Raw genomic sequence first — 22,310 nt, 5'->3', positions numbered from 1 at the left:
CTGGACCCACGGGGCAAGGCCTGGCCATCAGTTCCGGACAGACTGGAAACCCGCTGGCCACACAGACCTCATCCCTTCCTTGGTCGAGGGGAAGCCACTCAGTCACGGAGGCAGACCCCCTGGGGCGGCCCCGGTTCTCCGCAGCGCCGCGGGAGGAGGTCCCCAGGGCGGGGCACAGGACCTGGCGCGCAGGAGGACGCGGACCGGAGGGCGCTGGCCGCATGGCCCACCGCTGGCAACGAAGTCACGTTTGTGAAGCGAAACCGCCCGCACGGCCGGCGGGGCCGCATTTCCCTTGCAAAGGCCGTCCGGGCGGCGCACCCTGCTCGCTGCTGCCGCTGCGTTCCTTCCCCGTGACTCCAGGGGAGGGGTCGAAAGGGGCTGCGCGGCAGCCGCCCCCTCCCCACCGAGGGCGCCCTCAGGCTGCGGCGGGTGGGAGCGCCCGTGGGGCGTCGGCCAGCCCCGCGCGGGACTCCAGGCCCGGGTCACGCCCTAAGGGCGCCCCCGCCCGAGGGCAGCCCCGCGTGCCCCCCGCCACCCCCAGACCAGGGCGGGGCAGCCGGGGGCGGGGCCTGCGTGGGTTTAAAGCGGGAGGCGCCCGGCGCGGGCACCGCGGCGAGCTGAGGGACTGCGAGCGGAACGCTGCGGCGCCGTCCGGGCAGGTGGGCCTACACTCACACGCCTTGGGGGGCTCTCGCCCCGGCCTGTAGGGGCTGGGGTAGGGGCGCGATGCGCCTGGAGGTGGCCAAGAGGTCAGGATCCGGGAGAGCGGAGCGCTGAGGCCCGGCTCCCTCCCAACTAGCCCTGGTGGGCGGGGAGCTGGGCGGGGAGCTGGGCGGGGTGGGGGGTGGTAGGGTCCCGCCGGTCGGCCCCCCGCTCCCCGCCCCTGCGCTCGGGGCGCAGGTGAGAAGGCTGAGGTTTCCGGCATGGGTGTGGGAGACTTGGCCCGCCGGGCAGGGGTCTCGCCTGTCCCGCGGTTTCCGGGCCGGACTGGTGCGCGCCTGGGTGGGGCCCTGCAGGTCCGGTTCCTCCTGCCCGGCCCCTGCCTTGCAGGGCGGGGGGCGTTTGCCGCTGGAGCCAGTCAGTCCGAGGGCCCAGGGCGCTCTGCAGTCCGGTGGACAAACTGACAGGGTGGACGGGCTTCTGGCCCGGTGCTGGGTGAGGGAAGCCAGCACTTACCCTTGGAGGGAGCTCCTTGCCATTGGGGAGAGTGGGCACAGGGACCCCTGCGTGGGGCCAGCCCCAGGCCCTCAGGAGGCAGGGGTGGGGGGTGTGCCTCGCCTCCCTTCCAGGCTTCTGTCTGGCCACTGATTTCTGCTCCCTGCACCCAGTGCACGTGGGCGGGCTCTGCTGCCTGTGCAGGCCAAAGACCAAGGTCACTGCCTCCCTGTGCCAGCCCAGGGCACCTGGCCATTTGGTTCTCTTATCAGGTTCTGGAGAAGGAAAAGGCAACCCACTCCAGTATTCTTGCCTGGAGAATCCCCTGGACAGAGGAGCCTGGTGGGCTACAGTCCACAGGGTCGCAAAAGAGTCAGACATGACTGAACAACTAAACCTTCCCAGGTTCAGGAGGACAGCCAGCGAGCCTGTCTGCGACCCCAGCCCAGACTGGTGTGCTGCCCTAGGGGGCGGGCACCACCCTCAGGGACGTGGCCCCACCCTCCTCAGGAATTGTCCTCTCACTTCTTGTCCCCTGGGGCCCCCTGAAAGGGGCCTGCCCAGGAAGCCCCAGAAGGGGTCCTTCTCTCAGATTCCCGCTCCAGTGCTGGGACACTATCAACCCCTCCCCCAGCTGCAAGACCACCCATGCCTTCTGCCACCACTTCTCTGGTGGCCACCGCCCCAGGACACCTGAGACTGGTCTGCCTGAGGCCCCGGACACCCCTCACGCACCCAGATCTGTCTCTCTTGAGCTCTGGACCCCTCTGTCCAGCTGCTTCCCCAAGGTCCCCACTTCAGACTCCAGGCCCCCACTCCCAGGCCACTCCTCACGTCCTGCGTGATCAGGGACCTGGGGGCTCGAACCAGCCCCAAGGTCATTGATGGCCAAGCAGGCCTCGGCCCAGCTGCAGTTAACCCAGCTGCCTGACTGGCCCCGTGGCCAGCAGGCCGCAGCCCCCTCCCTCCCAGAGCCGCCCCTGTGCTCTGAGGTCCCCTTGCTCCTCTGGGCCTCCTTTCTGGGTGCTGATGCTCCCCCAACAGCACTGCCCGCAGGGCCCACCCGGCTGCCCCTGACCCCATGGCCCAGAAACCCTCCCCCGTTTGCGGGTGGTGAGGTGCCCCCTTCTCTCCCACCCTGGTCCCTGCCAGACGGCAGCTGACAGGCACGGCTCTGGCCGCCTGTAGCCCTGTTTCCTGGGCCCCTCTGGCTAGCGCACACTGTCTGAAGCCAGCCCCGGGGCGAGGCACACGGTACGGGAGGAGCGGGCAGGACCCTGGGCAGGCGGGCAGCAGGGCTCCCGGCAGCATGACAGGCTCAGGGATCAGCTTCAGGGGGCTCCTGGGGCGGGAGGCGAGGAGGCCGGGGGCAGGGGGACAGGCTGGCCCTCGGTGCTGGGAAAGAGATGAGGGCACTGTCGTCACACCATGTCCTTGAACCCCGCTGCCCAGGCGCCATACTCCTCGTCCTGGGAAGCCGTGTAGGAGATGGAGGACCGATCCCGGCCTGAGACCGATCCTGAGGCTGATCCCTGAGCCTGTCATGCTGCTGCTGCGGGTTGGGCCAGGGGCATGGGGCACACGGTCTTCTCTCGCTGACCCATTCCTGCTCCCCTTTGCCCACCCTCACCCTTGTCCCTGAGTCTCCCTCTCTGGCCATGGCCTTTGCTGCCAGATGGGCCAGGAGGAGCCCCCTGCAGCACTGGGGCCCAGCACTGCCTTACAGCCCCTCCTCCTGTGGTGAGGTCCACTCCCCTGCTGGGGGGGTCCCCCTTCTTGCACATCGCTGGTTCCTGGACCTGTGTGGCACCCGGCCTGTGAGCTGGGGCGGCTCGGAGCCTTCGGAGCCCCTCACCACAGAGCCCCCTCAGCTGGCCCTGCCTGTGGAGACCCGGGGTTCTCCCAGTCACTCGAAGCCCTTAATAACCTTTCCTAAAGCCTGGATCTTAACCACTCTCCTCTGCCTGCACCGGAGGCCTTTGTCCCGTCTTCTCGAAGGCCTGATACTGCGCCCTGAGCACCCGCCCTCCGTGGCCTGCTTGCCTCAGGAGAGCTGGACCTCGGCGGTGCTTCTTGGACACTAGCCAGTGGCAGCGGCTGAGGGAGCAAGGATCCAGGCCAGGCCTCCGTGTCTGCCTGGGCCTGGCACAAACTCAGACTCAGGGCAGCAGACCAGCTGCTGTGCCGCTGGGGGCTGGGCCCAGCATCTAGGCAGGGAAGGAGGGGACAGGATTTTGCCCTGGGGTGGGCCCAGCTGTGGGGCACAGGGGCTGAGCAGAGCTTAGGGTGCAAGCTCTGCAGGGCTGGGGCGGGGGAGCTGCTCCTAGGCAGTGGCGCTGGGGTACCGCAGAGCTTGAGGCTCCTTGTGAGTCCACTGGGCACAGTGTTCAGGAGGTGCTGGACGGGCTGGGCTCTAGCTGTGGTCAGGGTGAATGGGGAAATGTCACCAGGGAGGAGGGGCCCCACGCCTGGTGACCCAGAGGTCGGGTAGGTCGAATCTGAAATGCATCTGTCTGGTGTGGTGGCTGGAGCCGAGGTCACCTGAGCGAGCTCACCTGCAGAGTGGGCCAGGGTGTGAGGGGCTTTGGGCAGCTGGTCAGGAGGTGAGGATGGGTGTAACCAGGCCCAGGACTGAGGGTGTGGTTCTTTGGAACGTAGGTGTGGACTGGCCCCCGGGCGGCTGGGCGGCTTCAAACCACAGATTACTCTCCCACAGTCAGGGTGCCAGGGTCTGGGATTCGCGCGTCAGCGCTTGCTGTTTCTGGGGCCTGAAGCTGCGTGGCCCATCTGCCTCCCTCACGGGGCATCCTCCCCACATCTGTCTCCCGTGAGGACACTGTCGTGTTGGGATTAAGGCCTCCCTGCAGTGTAACTGTGCCCTAACCTATAACACCATCACATCTACAAAGATCCCGTTTCCAAATAAGGTCACAGTCACGGGTGCTGGGGATTAGGTCTTGGTTAGGTCTTGGACGTGCCTGCTGGGGAGAGGTAACCCGCCAGGGGGTGGAGGAGGGAGGTGTGTGGTTGTGGTGGGGCAGAAGGGTCGGCACCGGTCACTGACGCTCTGGGGGCCGGGCCCACAGCTGTCGGCCGAGGGGGATGGCTGTGGGGGTGCAGGGCGCCAAGCAGCGGACCAGGGACCAACAGGGCCGGGAGACCCGAGCCTGGCCCCACCCATGGCACCAGCACCCCCGCGTGAGCTCTGGGTCCTCCTGGGCTGCTAAGGCAAGGCATGGGCACAGAGCGGCCGTGGGCCAGGGGACGCTGGCAGGCTGAGGCGGGAGACCAGGGCAGATCAGAGGATGGGGACCTGGCTGGGAAGCCCAGTGGTGAGCCAGGAGGGAGCAGAGGCCCGAGCAGCAGGGGGTCGAGGTGGGGAGGCTGTGGAGGGGTTGCCAGGCAGGGAGGTGGTAAGAGCACAGGCAGTGGAGCCTGCTTAAGGGGCGGTAGGGCGGGGGTGGGCCCTGGAGGAGACGGGAGGAGTCTGGAGGCCGAGGGGGAGGCCAAGCCACTATACCGGACCCCCGGGGGAGTGGAATGAGGGTGTGGCCAGAGGGTGGCCTGTAGGACAAGGTGGAGCCCGCGACACCCCCAGGCTACGCTGGGGTCCTAGTGCTCCTGTAGCCCCTCCTGGGACCCCAGGGCGAGAGGAAGGGGTGAAACTGGAGGCTGCCCTACCTCCCTCAGAAGGGCTGGTGGCACCGGAGGTAGGTCTAGGGTGCGGGGTGGACCTCTCACCTGCCTGGGCCATCCCAGGGCCCCTAATGGAGGCTCTCCACCCTGCAGGGAGCAGAAGTGGGTCCTCGCTGAGTTCTGCACGATGAATGGCCACGCCTCTCCTCTCGACCTCCTAGTCACCGGTGGCACCGGGCCGACTGCTGTCTCCAAGACCATGAAGGCCGCGCTGGGAGCTGGTGCCCCATCTGCACCCCAGGCCAGGAGCATCGCTGGGGTGTGGGTGGAGGCCTCGGGCCGGGCCCAGGGTCTCTATGCTGCCATGAAGCAGGGTCTCCTGCCCTCTGGGCTTGGGCTGGCTCTGCTGGAGGCCCAGGCAGCCACAGGGGGCCTGGTGGACCCCACGCAGGGCCAGCTGCTCCCTGTGTCTGAGGCCCTGCAGCAGGGCCTAGTGGGCCTGGAGCTCAAGGAGAAGCTGCTGGCTGCTGAGCGTGCAGCCACTGGGTACCCTGATCCCTATGGGGGCCAGAAGCTGGCCCTCTTCCAGGCCATCGGGAAGGAGGTGGTAGACAGGGCGCTGGGGTGGAATTGGCTGGAGGCCCAGCTGGCCACTGGGGGCCTGGTGGACCCCATCCGTGGGGTGCGTGTGGCCCCTGAGCTGGCCTGCCAGCAGGGTCTCCTGGACCAGGAGACATGGCATGGGCTGTCGGAACTGGGGCCCGGCTCAAGCGCCCCGGGCTTCCTGGACCCTAACACACTGGAGCAGCTGCCCTACCAGGAGTTGCTGGGCAGGTGTGTGCAGGCGCCCGGCACGGGGCTGGCCCTGCTGCCCCTCAGGATCACGTTCCATACCCTGGGTGGGGCTGTGAGCTTGGCTGAGCTGCTGGAGGTGGGGGTCTTGGACGAGGAGACGGCCCGAGGCCTGCGGGAGGGCCGGCTGGTGGTGCCAGATGTGGGTGCACGTGCCGAGGTGCGGCGTTACCTGCAGGGCACCGGCAGTGTGGCTGGGGTCGTCCTGCTGCCCGCAGGGCACAAGAAGAGCTTCTTCCAGGCCGCGGCCGAGCATCTGCTTCCCACAGGTGCCATGCTTCTGCTCCTGGAGGCTCAGGCTGCCACCTGCACCCTGGTGGACCCAGCCACTGGCCGGCAGCTGCGGGTGGACGAGGCGGTTCGGGCAGGCCTGGTCGGCCCGGAGCTGCACAGGCAGCTCCAGGTGGCAGAGCAGGCAGTGACGGGCTACCATGACCCCTTCAGCGGCGCCCGAGTTCCCCTTTTCCAGGCCATGAAGAAGGAGTTGGTGGACCGGCCTCTGGCACTCAGGCTCCTGGATGCCCAGCTGGCCACAGGCGGGCTAGTGTGTCCTGCCCGCCGGCTCCGGCTGCCCGTAGAGGCTGCCCTGCGCCTCGGCTGCCTGGACAAAGAGACTCAGGAGCACCTCTCGAGGGCTGCCAGCTTCTTGGATCCCGGCACGCACGAGAGCCTCAGCTATGGGCAGCTGCTGGCCCGCTGCATCACTGACCTGGAGACGGGGCTGGCGTTCCTGCCCATCTCAGTGGGGAGCCCTGGGGAGGAGCCCCGGGGACCCCCGTTCATCGAGCACAGCACCCGGCAGGTCTTGAGTGCTGCTACGGCCACTGTCTCTGTGGGCAGGTTCCAGGGCCGGCCTGTGTCGCTCTGGGAGCTGCTCTTCTCCAAGGCAGTCCCCATGGAGCAGAGGGTGACACTGACCCAGCAGCACAGGGACGGGGCCCTCTCAGTGGAGGAGCTGGCGGCTGTGCTGAGGGCCACCCACGAGCAGGCTGCAGCCACCGCCAGAACCACCTTTGCTGGGCTCAGGGTCCCTGTGACTCCGGGAGAGCTGCTGAGAGCGGAGATCATCGGCCAGGATGTTTATGAACAGCTAGAACGTGGCCAGACCACAGCCCAGGACGTGGCCAACCTGGACTCGGTGCAGAGGTACTTGCAAGGCACTGGCTGCATCGCTGGCTTGCTGCTGCCTGGGTCCCAGGAGCCTCTCAGCATCCACGAGGCTTACAGGAAGGGGCTACTCAGGCCGGGCACGGCGCTCATCCTCCTGGAGGCGCAGGCAGCCACTGGCTTCATCATTGATCCCAAAGAGAATAGGAGATACTCGGTGGAGGAGGCGCTGAGGGCTGGCATCATCGGGCCCGAGGTGTTTGCCAAGCTGCTGTCGGCTGAGCGTGCAGTCACCGGCTACACCGACCCCTACACCGGGCAGCAGATCTCCCTCTTCCAGGCCATGAAGAAGGACCTCATCGTGCGCGAGCACGGCATCCGCCTGCTGGAGGCCCAGATCGCCACGGGCGGCATCATTGACCCCGTGCACAGCCACCGCGTACCCGTGGACGTGGCCTACCAGCGCGGCTACTTCGACGAGGCGCTGAACCTGATCTTGGCCGACCCCAGTGACGACACCAAGGGCTTCTTCGACCCCAACACGCATGAGAACCTCACGTATATGCAGCTGCTGGAGCGCTGTGTGCGTGACCCCAACACGGGGCTCTATCTGCTGCCACTTACAAGTGCGCGGACCCTGCTGGCAGATGAGGCCACCCGGCAGGCCTTCCGGAGCCTGCTGCTGTCGGTGCAGCACGGGCGGTTCCGGGGACAGAGAGTGTCCGCGTGGGAGTTGGTCAACTCAGAGTATGTCAGCGAGGCACGCCGGCGGTGGCTGCTACAGAGCTTCCGGCGGCACCAGGTGTCCCTGGAGGAGGTCTCAAAGCTGCTGGAGAGGGAGGTGGAAAGCCGGGCAGACGTCGCCCTCCCCATGCTGCAGGGCCGGGTGACTGCCTGCCAGCTCCGGGAGGCTGGCGTCATAGACCAGGAGGTCCTGGACTGCGTGCTGGCGGGAACGCTCAGCGCTGAGGCCCTGCTCTGCACGGAGAGCATCCACAGGTTCCTGTGCGGCTCGGGCGCTGTGGGTGGCGTGCTCCTGCAGCCCTCCACCCGGCGGCTCAGCCTCTACCAGGCCATGAAGCACAAGCTGCTGGGGCCAGGAGTGGCCCTGGCCCTGCTGGAGGCCCAGGCAGCCACGGGGACCATGACCGACCCCCACAGTCTGGAGACCATGTCCTTGGATGAGGCTGTGTGCAGGGGGCTTGTGGGGCCAGAGCTCTACAGCAGGCTGACCTGGGCTGAGTGTGCTGTCAAGGGCTTCCCAGACCCTTTCTCTGGAAAGCTGCTGTCCCTGTTCCAGGCCATGAAGAAGGGCCTTGTCCCCATGGAGCAGGCCATCCGCCTCTTGGAGGCCCAGGTGGCCACGGGCGGGGTCATCGACCCCACCGGGCATCACCACCTCCCCATGCTCGTGGCCTTGCAGCGTGGCTACATCGACCAGGAGATGGTGTTGGCCTTGTCTGACTCAAAGACCTTCCCCACACCTGACGGCCAGGGACACACCAGCTATGCCCAGCTTCTGGAGCAGTGTGTAAAAGACGAGGCCTCTGGCCTTCACTTCTTGCCCCTGCCAGAAAGTGCCCCTGTTGTCCCCACAGATGAGCAGGTGCAGGAGACCCTGAAGGCCACGCAGGGGGCTGAGGATGGCACGTCTCTCTGGGAGCTGCTGGAGTCCTGCCACTTCACTGAGGAGCAGCGGAGGGGCTTCCTGGAGGACTTCAGGGAGGGGAGGACCACGACACAGCAGCTGCAGGCGGCTGTGCGGAGGCAGGTGCAGGAGGCGGAGCTCCTGGCAGGGGCCTGCGTCATGCTGCCCGGCCCCTGCGGTGGGGTGCCCGCCGTCTGGCTGCTGGACGCTGGAGTCATCACCCGGGAGACCCTGGAGGCACTGGCACGGGGCATGCAATCACCTGCCAAGGTCGCTGAGCAGCCAACGGTGCGGGCCTGCCTATGGGGCACGGGCTGTGTGGCTGGGGTGCTGCTGCAGCCCTCAGGGGCCAAAGTGAGCATCGCCCAGGCTGTGAGGGATGGCCTCCTGCCTGCTGGCCTGGGGCAGAGACTACTGGAGGCCCAGGTGGCGTCTGGCTCTCTTGTGGATCCTTTGACCAACCAGAGACTGTCGGTGGAGGAGGCAGTCAAGGCTGGCCTGGTGGCTGGGGCTCTGAGTGAGCGGCTCCAGCTGGTTGAGAAGGCAGTGGCTGGGTACACGGACCCCTGCTCGGGAGGCTCCCTCTCACTGTGGCAGGCAGTGGAAAAGGGGCTCGTGCCTTGGAGCGAGGGCCTCCCGCTCCTGCAGGCGCAGCTGGCCACAGGGGGTGTGGTGGACCCTGTCCACAGGGTGCACCTGCCCCAGGCGGCAGCCTGCAGGCTCGGCCTCCTGGATGAGCAGACAAGCAGGATGCTAACCTCAATGGATGAGGACAGCAAATTCTTCTTCGACCCTGGCACACAGGACAAGGTGACCTACGGACAGCTCAAGGAGCGCTGTGTCCTGGACGCCGACACTGGCTTGTGGCTGCTGCCACTCTCCCAGGACATGGTGCTAGAGGTGGATGACCACACAGCAGTGGCCCTGAGGGCCATGAAGGTGCCAGTTGGGGCAGGGAGGTTCAGAGGGCTCAACATCTCACTCTGGGACCTGCTGCATTCAGAGTATGTAGGGCTCCGCAAGCGGCGGGAGCTGGCAGCACTCTGCCAGTCTGGGAGGGCCACGGCCCTGCGGCAGGTGGTCACTGCAGTCACCACCCTGGTTGAGGCTTCAGAAAGGCAGCCCTCACAGGCCACTTTCAGGGGTCTCCGGAAGCAGCTGTCAGCCAACGACCTGTTCAGGTCCCAGCTGATAGACAGGAAGACGCTGGATGAGCTGAGTCAAGGGAAGAAGACCGTGCAGGAGGTGGCGGAGATGGACCATGTGCGGCGGTACTTGGAAGGGGGCAGCTTCATCGCTGGGGTCCTCATCCAGGACACCAGGGAGAAGATGAGCATCTCAGAAGCTCTGAGAAGAAACGTCCTGCGGCCGGGCACGGCCCTGGTGCTGCTGGAGGCACAGGCGGCCACTGGCTTCCTTATTGACCCTGTGGAGAACCGGAAGCTGACTGTGCAGGAGGCATTTGCGGCAGGGATGTTTGGCAGGGAAACCTACCAGAAGCTGCTGTCGGCTGAGCGTGCGGTCACCGGCTACACCGACCCCTATACCGGGGAACAGATCTCCCTCTTCCAGGCCATGAAGAAGGACCTCATAGTGCGCGAGCACGGCATCCGCCTGCTGGAGGCCCAGATCGCCACGGGCGGCATCATCGATCCCGTGCACAGCCACCGCGTGCCCGTGGACGTGGCCTACCAGCGTGGCTACTTCGACGAGGAGATGAACCGCGTGCTGGAGGACCCCAGCGATGACACCAAGGGCTTCTTCGACCCCAACACGCACGAGAACCTCACGTACATGCAGCTGCTGGAGCGCTGCGTGGAGGACCCCGAGACAGGGCTCTACATGCTGCAAGTCGTAAAGAAAGGAGAAACCTACGTGTACATCGATGAAGCCACAAGGCAAGCCCTGCGGTCAAAAACTACCAAAATGCACGTGGGCATGTTTGCCCAGCAGGTGGTCTCCTTCTGGGACCTGCTGTCCTCACCGTACTTCACAGAGGAAAGGAAGAAAGAGCTTGTCCAGGGGTACAAAGCCAGGGATGTCAGCTTAGAGCAGCTGCTGAAGGTCATCACCACAACGGTCGAAGAAACAGAACAGCAAAACAAGGGCATCAGGCTGGCAGCCATTGGAGGAGAGGTGACAGCTGCAGAGCTGTTCAACTCAGGAATCATTGATAAGAAGACACTGGATGCGCTACACGAGGGAACCGGGGGACAGGACCTCCGCCGCCTGCCGCACGTAAAGGTCTACTTGGAAGGCAGCGGCTGCATTGCAGGGCTAACCACGCCCTCCACCCGTGAGGTGCTGAGCTTCTACGAGGCCAGCAGGGAAGGGCTCATCCCCATGGGATTTGCAGCCCAGCTGCTGGAGGCTCAGGCAGCCACAGGGTTCCTGCTGGACCCCCACAGCCACAAGAGGCTCTCCGTGGATGAGGCTGTGGCCGCTGGCCTGGTGGGTGAGGAACTGCAGGAGAGACTCCTAAATGCTGAGAAGGCCACCAGGGGATACACAGACCCGGACACAGGACACACCATGTCCTTGTTCCAGGCAATGCAGAGGAAGCTGGTGAAACGGGAGTTGGCACTCAGACTGCTCGAGGTGCAGATGGCCACGGGGGGCATCGTGGACCCCCAGCACCACCACCGGCTTCCACTGGATGCTGCCTACAGACGCGGATGTCTGGACCAGGACACATACCCACTGGTGGCAGAGCAGAAGTGCATGAATAAACGGTTTGTGGATCCCAACACTCAGGAGAAGGTGACTTACCAGGAACTGCAGGAGAGGAGCCGCCGAGATGAGAAGACGGGCTGGGCTCTGTTCCCAGTGCTCGAGCATGAACTGGAATCACAGTTCATCGATGAGGACACCAGACGAGCGCTTGAGGCTGAGCGGGTAGACGTCAGAGTGGGGCGGTTTAAAGGACAGAGGCCGTCAGTCTGGGAATTGCTGAACTCTGAATACGTGACGGAGAACAAAAAACTGGAGTTAGTACGAAAATACAAGACAGACACAGCACATGCATTAGAAAAGGTGGTAAAAGTGATCTTTGAGATAATCAGTGAAAAGGAAAAGAACACTAAACAGCTATGGTTCAGAGGAATCAGGAAACAGATCACAGCCTCTGAACTGCAGACTTCATCCATCATCACGAAGGAGACGCTACAGGCCCTGGAGTCCGGGCAGGCCTCTGTAGATGCCATCACAAAGACTGAGGCAGTGAGGCGCTACCTAGAGGGCACCGGATGCATCGCGGGCGTGCTGGTCCCCGCCAAGGACGAGCCCGGGCGCCAGGAGAAGATGAGCATCTACCAGGCCATGTGGAAGGGCGTCCTGCGGCCGGGCACGGCCCTGGTGCTGCTGGAGGCGCAGGCGGCCACGGGCTTCGTCATCGACCCCGTGCGCAACCAGAAGCTGTCCGTGGAGGAGGCGGTGGCCGCGGGCGTGGTGGGCGGCGAGCTCCAGGAGAAGCTGCTGTCGGCCGAGCGCGCGGTCACCGGCTACACCGACCCCTACACCGGGCAGCAGATCTCCCTCTTCCAGGCCATGAAGAAGGACCTCATCGTGCGCGAGCACGGCATCCGCCTGCTGGAGGCCCAGATCGCCACGGGCGGCGTCATCGACCCCGTGCACAGCCACCGCGCGCCCGTGGACGGGCCTACCAGCGCCGGCTTACTTCGACGAGGAGATGAACCGCGTGCTGGAGGACCCCAGCGACGACACCAAGGGCTTCTTCGACCCCAACACCCACGAGAACCTCACGTACGTGCAGCTGCTGCGGCGCTGCGTGCGCGACCCCGACACGGGGCTCTACATGCTGCAGCTGGCCGGCCGGGGCTCCGCCCTCCACCAGCTGGGCGAGGAGCTGCGCGCCGCCCTGCGCGACACCCGCGTGACGCTGGGCGCCGGCCCCCCGCGGGGCCAGCGCGTCTCCGTGTGGGAGCTCCTCTTCTACCGCGAGGTGTCCGAGAGTCAGCGGCAGGACCTGCTGCGCCGGTACCGGGCGGGCTCGCTGACCGCGCAGGAGGTGGGCGCCGCCCTCGTCTCGCTGCTGGCCGAGGCCGAGGCCGGAGGCCGAGGCCGCGCGCCCCGGCGCCCCCGGACCCTCGGGGGGCGCTGCGTGCCGCCACCATGGAGGTCCGGGTGGGCCGCCTGCGGGGGCCCGCGGTGCCCGTGTGGGACGTGCTGGCCTCCGGCTACGTGAGCGCCGCCACGCGGGAGCAGCTGCTGGCCGAGTTCGGGGCGGGGACGCTGGGCCTGCCCGCCCTGACCCGCAGGCTGACCACCATCATCGAGGAGGCTGAGGCGGCCCCCTCCCAAGGGGGCGGAGCCTCCGGGCAGCGGGAGCCCGGGCCCCAGGGGCCGGGCGAGGGGGCCGACGCGGGACCCTCCTCCGCCCAGGACGCCGAGGACGCCGCCAGGGCCCTGCAGGAGCAGGCCCTGCGCGCCGCCACCATGGAGGTGCGCGTCGGGCGGTTCCAGGGCCGGCGCGTCTCCGTGTGGGAGGTCCTCTTCTCCTCCTACCTGAGCCAGGCCCGGCGGGACGAGCTGCTGGCCCAGCACGCGGCCGGCGCCCTGGCCCTGCCCGCCCTGGTCGCCGTCCTCACCCAGCTCATCGAGGAGACGGAGGAGCGGCTGAGCAAGGTGTCCTTCCGGGGCCTGAGGCGCCAGGTGTCGCCTCCGAGCTGCACACGTCCGGGATCCTGGGCCCCGAGACCCTGCGGGACCTGGCCCAGGGCACCAAGACCCTGCAGGAGGTGACGGAGATGGACTCGGTGAAGCGCTACCTGGAGGGCACCAGCTGCATCGCGGGCGTGCTGGTCCCCGCCAAGGACGAGCCCGGGCGCCAGGAGAAGATGAGCATCTACCAGGCCATGTGGAAGGGCGTCCTGCGGCCGGGCACGGCCCTGGTGCTGCTGGAGGCGCAGGCGGCCACGGGCTTCGTCATCGACCCCGTGCGCAACCAGAAGCTGTCCGTGGAGGAGGCGGTGGCCGCGGGCGTGGTGGGCGGCGAGCTCCAGGAGAAGCTGCTGTCGGCCGAGCGCCCGGTCACCGGCTACACCGACCCCTACACCGGGCAGCAGATCTCCCTCTTCCAGGCCATGAAGAAGGACCTCATCGTGCGCGAGCACGGCATCCGCCTGCTGGGGCCCAGATCGCCACGGGCGGCGCCATCGACCCCGCACAGCCACCGCGCGTGCCGTGGGCGTGGCCTACCAGCGCCGGCTACGCCGACGAGGAGATGAACCGCGTGCTGGAGGACCCCAGCGACGACACCAAGGGCTTCTTCGACCCCAACACCCACGAGAACCTCACGTACGTGCAGCTGCTGCGGCGCTGCGTGCGCGACCCCGACACGGGGCTCTACATGCTGCAGCTGGCCGGCCGGGGCTCCGCCCTCCACCAGCTGGGCGAGGAGCTGCGCGCCGCCCTGCGCGACACCCGCGTGACGCTGGGCGCCGGCCCCCCGCGGGGCCAGCGCGTCTCCGTGTGGGAGCTCCTCTTCTACCGCGAGGTGTCCGAGAGTCAGCGGCAGGACCTGCTGCGCCGGTACCGGGCGGGCTCGCTGACCGCGCAGGAGGTGGGCGCCGCCCTCGTCTCGCTGCTGGCCGAGGCCGAGGCCCAGGCCGCGCGCCCCGGCGCCCCGGACCCTCGGGGGGCGCTGCGTGCCGCCACCATGGAGGTCCGGGTGGGCCGCCTGCGGGGGCCCGCGGTGCCCGTGTGGGACGTGCTGGCCTCCGGCTACGTGAGCGCCGCCACGCGGGAGCAGCTGCTGGCCGAGTTCGGGCCGGGGACGCTGGGCCTGCCCGCCTGACCCCGCAGGCTGACCACCATCATCGAGGAGGCTGAGGCGCCCTCCCAGGGGGGCGGAGCCTCCGGGCAGCGGGAGCCCGGGCCCCAGGGGCCGGGCGAGGGGGCCGACGCGGACCCTCCTCCGCCCAGGACGCCGAGGACGCCGCCAGGCCCCTGCAGGAGCAGGCCCTGCGCCGCCCGCCACCATGGAGGTGCGCGGCGGGCGGTTCCAGGGCCGGGCGCTGTCTCGTGGGGGAGGTCCTCTTCTCCTCCTACCTGAGCCAGGCCCGGCGGGACGAGCTGCTGGCCCAGCACGCGGCCGGCGCCCTGGCCCTGCCCGCCCTGGTCGCCGTCCTCACCCAGCTCATCGAGGAGACGGAGGAGCGGCTGAGCAAGGTGTCCTTCCGGGGCCTGAGGCGCCAGGTGTCGGCCTCCGAGCTGCACACGTCGCCCGGGATCCTGGGCCCGAGACCCTGCGGGACCTGGCCCAGGGCACCAAGACCCTGCAGGAGGTGACGGAGATGGACTCGGTGAAGCGCTACCTGAGGGCACCAGCTGCATCGCGGCGTGCTGGTCCCGCCAAGGACGAGCCCGGCGCCAGGAGAAGATGAGCATCTACCAGGCCATGTGGAAGGGCGTCCTGCGGCCGGGCACGGCCCTGGTGCTGCTGGAGGCGCAGGCGGCCACGGGCTTCGTCATCGACCCCGTGCGCAACCAGAAGCTGTCCGTGGAGGAGGCGGTGGCCGCGGGCGTGGTGGGCGGCGAGCTCCAGGAGAAGCTGCTGTCGGCCGAGCGCGCGGTCACCGGCTACACCGACCCCTACACCGGGCAGCAGATCTCCCTCTTCCAGGCCATGAAGAAGGACCTCATCGTGCGCGAGCACGGCATCCGCCTGCTGGAGGCCCAGATCGCCACGGGCGGCGTCATCGACCCCGTGCACAGCCACCGCGTGCCCGTGGACGTGGCCTACCAGCGCGGCTACTTCGACGAGGAGATGAACCGCGTGCTGGAGGACCCCAGCGACGACACCAAGGGCTTCTTCGACCCCAACACCCACGAGAACCTCACGTACGTGCAGCTGCTGCGGCGCTGCGTGCGCGACCCCGACACGGGGCTCTACATGCTGCAGCTGGCCGGCCGGGGCTCCGCCCTCCACCAGCTGGGCGAGGAGCTGCGCGCCGCCCTGCGCGACACCCGCGTGACGCTGGGCGCCGGCCCCCCGCGGGGCCAGCGCGTCTCCGTGTGGGAGCTCCTCTTCTACCGCGAGGTGTCCGAGAGTCAGCGGCAGGACCTGCTGCGCCGGTACCGGGCGGGCTCGCTGACCGCGCAGGAGGTGGGCGCCGCCCTCGTCTCGCTGCTGGCCGAGGCCGAGGCCCAGGCCGCGCGCCCCGGCGCCCCGGACCCTCGGGGGGCGCTGCGTGCCGCCACCATGGAGGTCCGGGTGGGCCGCCTGCGGGGGCCCGCGGTGCCCGTGTGGGACGTGCTGGCCTCCGGCTACGTGAGCGCCGCCACGCGGGAGCAGCTGCTGGCCGAGTTCGGGGCGGGGACGCTGGGCCTGCCCGCCCTGACCCGCAGGCTGACCACCATCATCGAGGAGGCTGAGGCGGCCCCCTCCCAAGGGGGCGGAGCCTCCGGGCAGCGGGAGCCCGGGCCCCAGGGGCCGGGCGAGGGGGCCGACGCGGGACCCTCCTCCGCCCAGGACGCCGAGGACGCCGCCAGGGCCCTGCAGGAGCAGGCCCTGCGCGCCGCCACCATGGAGGTGCGCGTCGGGCGGTTCCAGGGCCGGCGCGTCTCCGTGTGGGAGGTCCTCTTCTCCTCCTACCTGAGCCAGGCCCGGCGGGACGAGCTGCTGGCCCAGCACGCGGCCGGCGCCCTGGCCCTGCCCGCCCTGGTCGCCGTCCTCACCCAGCTCATCGAGGAGACGGAGGAGCGGCTGAGCAAGGTGTCCTTCCGGGGCCTGAGGCGCCAGGTGTCGGCCTCCGAGCTGCACACGTCCGGGATCCTGGGCCCCGAGACCCTGCGGGACCTGGCCCAGGGCACCAAGACCCTGCAGGAGGTGACGGAGATGGACTCGGTGAAGCGCTACCTGGAGGGCACCAGCTGCATCGCGGGCGTGCTGGTCCCCGCCAAGGACGAGCCCGGGCGCCAGGAGAAGATGAGCATCTACCAGGCCATGTGGAAGGGCGTCCTGCGGCCGGGCACGGCCCTGGTGCTGCTGGAGGCGCAGGCGGCCACGGGCTTCGTCATCGACCCCGTGCGCAACCAGAAGCTGTCCGTGGAGGAGGCGGTGGCCGCGGGCGTGGTGGGCGGCGAGCTCCAGGAGAAGCTGCTGTCGGCCGAGCGCGCGGTCACCGGCTACACCGACCCCTACACCGGGCAGCAGATCTCCCTCTTCCAGGCCATGAAGAAGGACCTCATCGTGCGCGAGCACGGCATCCGCCTGCTGGAGGCCCAGATCGCCACGGGCGGCGTCATCGACCCCGTGCACAGCCACCGCGTGCCCGTGGACGTGGCCTACCAGCGCGGCTACTTCGACGAGGAGATGAACCGCGTGCTGGAGGACCCCAGCGACGACACCAAGGGCTTCTTCGACCCCAACACCCACGAGAACCTCACGTACGTGCAGCTGCTCCAAAGGGCTACTCGTGACCCTGAAACGGGGCTCTTATTTCTTTCTCTCACTGTATAATGATTATTCATCGTCCGGAGAAATTTTTTTTCTTCTGTTTAATTATTGATTACAATTTGTTTTTAAATTTTTCTCGTGATATCTCAATTCATTAGATTTTATTTTCATGTTAATTACGTTCCTGTGTATCACCTTGTTTTGATTGTAATCTCTTATATTTGTCTATTTCCATTAAAGTGATAACCTTCATCGTCTATTTTTTCTGTTCAGTTTTTAATTTACCGATCTTTGAAATTTCTTCTGTGAAATCTGTATAGAATCTAGCTTATTTCGAATCAAGGGTTCTCTCCTTTTTACCTGTATTTATCGTGGTAGATGGGGATTCCCTGGTGGCTCATATGGTAAAAACGTCTCTCTGTAATGTGGAAGACCCAGGTTCAATCCCTAGATGGGGAAGATCCCCTGAAGAAGGAAATGGCAACCAATTTGATACTCTTACCTGGAAAATCCCATGGTTGGAGAAGCCTGTTAGTCTATAGTCCTCGAGGTTGCAAAGAGCTCACACGACTGAGCGACTTCACTTTCACTTTTTACCACAGTAGAGGCTACGCATGATTCGTTAAAATCCCATTTCATCTAAATGGCTTCTTCATGTTGATTTTTTTTTATTTTCTGGTTTGACTAAATCATTTTTTGTCAATTTCTTGCTTTAGTGAATGCTCGTGGCTCTCAGTTTGCTGTCCTCCTGCCCTGGTTTTCCATGGTAATGCTGTGCTTTGCAGAGGCTGGGCTCATTCTGTCAGTTGATGCCACTGTCCCTGTTAGCCTGACCCCCTGTGCGTTCTCCTCATCAAATTTGTTTGATGGTGTGGCCTTTACAGTGATCCATGATCACTTCCTTCCTCAGTGATCAGTGAAAGAAATAGGGGAAAACAATAGAACGGGAGAGACTAGAGATTTCAAGAAAATTGGAGCTACCAAGGGAACATTTCTTGCAATGATGGGCTCAATAAAGGACGGAAAGGGTATGGACCTAACAGAAGCAGAAGATATTAAGAAGTGGTAAGAATAAACAGTTCAGTTCAGTTCTGTTCAGTCGCTCAGTCGTGTCCGACTCTTTGCAACCCCATGAATCCAAGCACGCCAGGCCTCCCTGTCCATCACCAACTCCCGGAGTTCACTCAGACTCACATCCATCGAGTCAGTGATGCCATCCAGCCATCTCATCCTCTGTCGTCCCCTTCTCCTCCTGCCCCCAATCCCTCCCAGCATCAGAGTCTTTTCCAATGAGTCAACTCTTCGCATGAGGTGGCCAAAGTACTGGAGTTTCCTCTTGAGCATCATTCCTTCCAAAGAAATCCCAGGGCTGATCTCCTTCAGAATGGACTGGTTGGATCTCCTTGCAGTCCAAGGGACTCTCAAGAGTCTTCTCCAGCACCACAGTTCAAAAGCATCAATTCTTCGGCACTCAGCCTTCTTCACAGTCCAACTCTCACATCCATACATGACCACAGGAAAAACCATAGCCTTGACTAGACAAATTTTGTTGGCAAACTAATGTCTCTGCTTTTGAATATGCTATCTAGGTTGGTCATAACTTTCCTTCCAAGGAGTAAGCTGCAGTCACCATCTGCGGTGATTTTGGAGCCCAAAAAAAGAAAGTCTGACACTGTTTCCACTGTTTCCCCATCTATTTCCCATGAAGTGATGGGACCAGATGCCATGATCTTAGTTTTCTGAATGTTGAGCTTTAAGCCAACTTTTTCACTCTCCACTTTCACTTTCACCAAGAGGCTTTTTAGTTCTTTTTCACTTTCTGCCATAAGGGTGGTGTCATCTGCATATCTGAGGTTATTGATATTTCTCCCAGCAATCTTGATTCCAGCTTGTGTTTCTTCCAGTCCAACGTTTCTCATGATGTACTCTGCATAGAAGTTAAATAAGCAGGGTGACAATATACAGCCTTGACGTACTCCTTTTCCTATTTGGAACCAGTCTGTTGTTCCATGTCCAGTTCTAACTGTTGCTTCGTGACCTGCATACAGATTTCTCAAGAGGCAGGCCTCAGGTGGTCTGGTGTTCCCATCTCTTTCAGAATTTTCCACAGTTGATTGTGATCCACACAGTCAAAGGCTTTGGCATAGTCAATAAAGCAGAAATAGATATTTTTCTGGAACTCTCTTGCTTTTTCCATGATCCAGCGGATGTTGGCAATTTGAACACAGAACTGTACAAAACAGATCTTCATGACCCAGATAATCATGATGGTGTGACCCCTCACCTAAATCCTGACGTCTGGAATGTGAAGTCAAGTGGACCTTAGGAAGCATCACTGCAAACAAAGCTAGTGGAGGTGACGGAATTCCAGCTGAGCTGTTTCAAATCCTCAAAGATGATGCTGTGAAAATGCTGCACTCAATATGCCAGCAAATTTGGAAAACTCAGCAGTGGCCACGGGACTGGAAAAGGTCAGTTTTCATTCCAATCCCAAAGAAAGGCAATGCCAAAGAATGCTCAAACTACCGCACAATTGCACTCATCTCACATGTTAGTAAAGTAATCCTCAAAATTCTCCAAGCCAGTCTTCAGCAATATGTGAACCGTGAACTTCCAGATGTTCAAGCTGGTTTTAGAAAAGGCAGAGGAACCAGAGATCAAATTGCTAACATCCACTGGATCATGGGAAAGGCAAAAGAGTTCCAGAAAAACATCTATTTTTGCTTAATGACCACGACAAAGCCTCTGACTGTGTGGATCACAATAAACTGTGGAAAATTCTGAAAGAGATGGGAATACCAGACCACCTGACCTGCCTCTTGAGAAACCTGTATGCAGGTATGGAAGCAACAGTTAGAACTGGACATGGAACAACAGACTGGTTCCAAATAGGAAAAGGAGTATGTCAAGACTGTATATATTGTCACCATGCATATTTAACTTATGTGCAGAGTACAACATGTGAAACGCTGGGCTGGATGAGGCACAAGCTGGAATTAAGATTGCCGGGAGAAATATTAATAACCTCAGATATGAAGGTGACACCACGCTTATGGCAGAAAGTGAAGAAGAACTAAAAAGCCTTTTGATGAAAGTGAAAGAGGAGAGTGAAAAAGTTGGCTTAAAGCTCAACATTCAAAAAACTAAGAACATGGTAGCCCGTCCCATCATTTCATGGCAAATAGATGTGGAAACGGTGGCTGACTTTATTTTTTAGGGCTCCAAAATCACTGCAGATGATGACTGCAGCCATGAAATTAAAAGACGCTTACTCCTTGGAAGAAAAGTTATGACCAACCTAGACAGCATGTTAAAAAGCAGAAACATTAGTTTGTCAACATAGGTCTGTCTTGCCAAGACTATGCTTTTTCCAGTGGTCATGTATGGATGTGAGAGTTGGAATATAAAGAAAGCTGAGTGCCGAAGAATTGATGCTTTTGAACTGTGATGTTGGAGAAGACTCTTGAGAGTCCCTTGGACTGCAAGGAGATCAAACTAGCTGAGGCTCCAATACTTTGGCCACCTGATGCAAAGAGCTGACTCAGTTGAAAAGACCCTGATCCTGGGAAAGATTGAAGGCAGGAGAAGGGGACAACAGAGGATGAGATGGTTGGATGGCATTACCGACTCAATGGACATGCGTTTGAGTAGACTCCAGTAGTTGGTGATGGATAGGGAGGCTTGGCATGCTGTGGTCCATGGGGCCACAGAGTTGGACACGACTGAGCTACTGAACTGAACTGAACTGATGGCCTTTACAACGGCTTCCCAGGTTGCTCAGTGGTAAAGAATCTGCCTGACAATGCAGAAGCTGCAGGTTCAGGCTCTGGGGTTGGAAGATTCCCTGTAGGAGCAACTGGCAACCCCCTGCAGTATTCTTACCTGGAGAATTCCATGGACAGAGAAGCCTCACAGGCAACAGTCTCTAGGGCCACTGAGTCGAACACGACTGAACATGCATGTACTCCACTCCACTCCATGGCTTTTACAGTTTACAAGGAATTGTTTGTATGTCAACAAAGCTCTCTTCTTTGATTTCAACTTTTTGAAAGTTCCTCCACAAAATTCTCTCTCCTTATTATAAATATAAGATATTAAACAAGGACAATAAGCATTGATAACCTAAGGTGACATACAGCTGTATCCAGCATGGTCTCTGCTTCCCATGGATTTAGGTCTAAGTCTTGGATGATCCTGGAGCTTCAGACATTGATCACAGAGTGTCTGGTTGGCACAGGTGGCATTGGGCCAAGTCTTCCTGGTTCCTCCATTTTCACAGAGAGTTCTGAGCAGTGAGTGGTATTTTCTCAGGATCACCTTGGGCGAGTGGAGTGTGGAACGTGGGAGCTTTGCTGGTCCCATCAGGATGACAGCAGTGGAGTTAAGTCTGTGCAGAAGGTGGGGGAGCGAGGTGTAGTAGGCGACTCCGAAACCAGCAGGGCTGAAGGCCTTTGGACCGAGCTGGAGACGCTGGAGCTCAGGGTTGAGAGATAGTGGGTACCTGTGTCCACAGCCTTTCTCCCCAGAAAGAGAAAGTGAAGGGTGAGTGGGAACCCAGCAGGTGAGAGGAAGGAGATAGTAGGAAAGTAGTGAAAGTGAAGTGAATTCGCTGGGTCATGTCTGATTTTTTGTGACCCTGTGGACTGTAGCCTACCAGGCTTCTCCATGGGATTTTCCAGAGTACCAGAGTGGGTTGCCATTTCCTTCTCCAGGTGATCTTCCCAACCCAGGGATCAAACCGGGTCTCCCGCATTGCAGGCAGACGCTTTACCCTCTGAGCCACCAGGGAAGCCCAGGAAAGTATTGGGGGTCACTAATTACAGGCGTGAGTTTGAGTAAACTCCGGGAGTTTGTGATGGACAGGGAGGCCTGGTCTGCTGCAAATCATGGGGTCACAAAGAGTCGGATATGACTGAGCGACTGACTGAATTGAACTGAACTGAACTCAATTACAGTCTACCTCTTGGGTATTCTTCTGTCTCCTTAAGAGAGACGTGTTCCTTAAGGGAGGAGGGACGGACGCTTCTCTGTGGCCTGACCTCAGACCCTCGTGGTGCAACCCCGGGCTACGCGGGCTGCCCCTCGACCTGCTCCACGCTGGCTTCACTCCAAGGCGGGAGCCTGGGGACCATGCCAGGTTTCCCGATGTGCTTGACGGAGTGTGGCGCGGAAGCGGTGCAGGAAGTACGAGCGGCTTCCAGAGCTGGGCAGGGCCAGTGAGCGCAGGCCAGCGCGCGTTCGGGGAGGTTCCGACGGACCTGGCCTCAGGCCGCCACGGAAACCCCCGCGCCCGGGTCGCCGGGCTAAGGCTGGTCCCTGGACAGCCGAGAGCTGCGCGTCCCAGCAGAAGCCTGGCTGGGACCCAGGCGGGCGGGGCCTCTGGAGGGGCGGGGCTGTGGGCTGGCGGGCGAGGCCTTAGGTGCAGTGGGCGGGGCCTTCGTGGGTGTGGCGGGGCGTGGGGCGGGGCATCGGGCGGGGCGGGGTTCCATG

At 62.8% G+C, this 22,310-nt stretch overlaps 1 protein-coding gene across 1 annotated transcript; it reads left to right on the top strand.

Moving 5' to 3' along the window:
* The first annotated feature begins 582 nt into the window (after positions 1-582).
* On the top strand, positions 583-17,077 carry EPPK1 (epiplakin 1). Its single transcript, XM_070382547.1, is given in 11 exon segments — positions 583-662; positions 4,948-12,073; positions 12,075-12,497; positions 12,500-13,073; positions 13,076-13,546; positions 13,549-14,316; positions 14,319-14,389; positions 14,392-14,442; positions 14,444-14,651; positions 14,654-14,734; positions 14,737-17,077. Coding segments are annotated over 10 exon segments (11,886 nt in total). The 5' UTR covers positions 583-662; positions 4,948-4,981; the 3' UTR covers positions 16,884-17,077.
* Positions 17,078-22,310: the final 5,233 nt, after the last annotated feature.

The sequence above is a fragment of the Bos mutus genome, chromosome 14 (assembly GCF_027580195.1).
Source record: "Bos mutus isolate GX-2022 chromosome 14, NWIPB_WYAK_1.1, whole genome shotgun sequence".
Taxonomy (NCBI): Eukaryota; Metazoa; Chordata; class Mammalia; order Artiodactyla; family Bovidae; genus Bos; species Bos mutus.
Note: the sequence above shows the minus strand (reverse complement) of the source record. Positions and strands in the feature narration are given on the sequence as shown.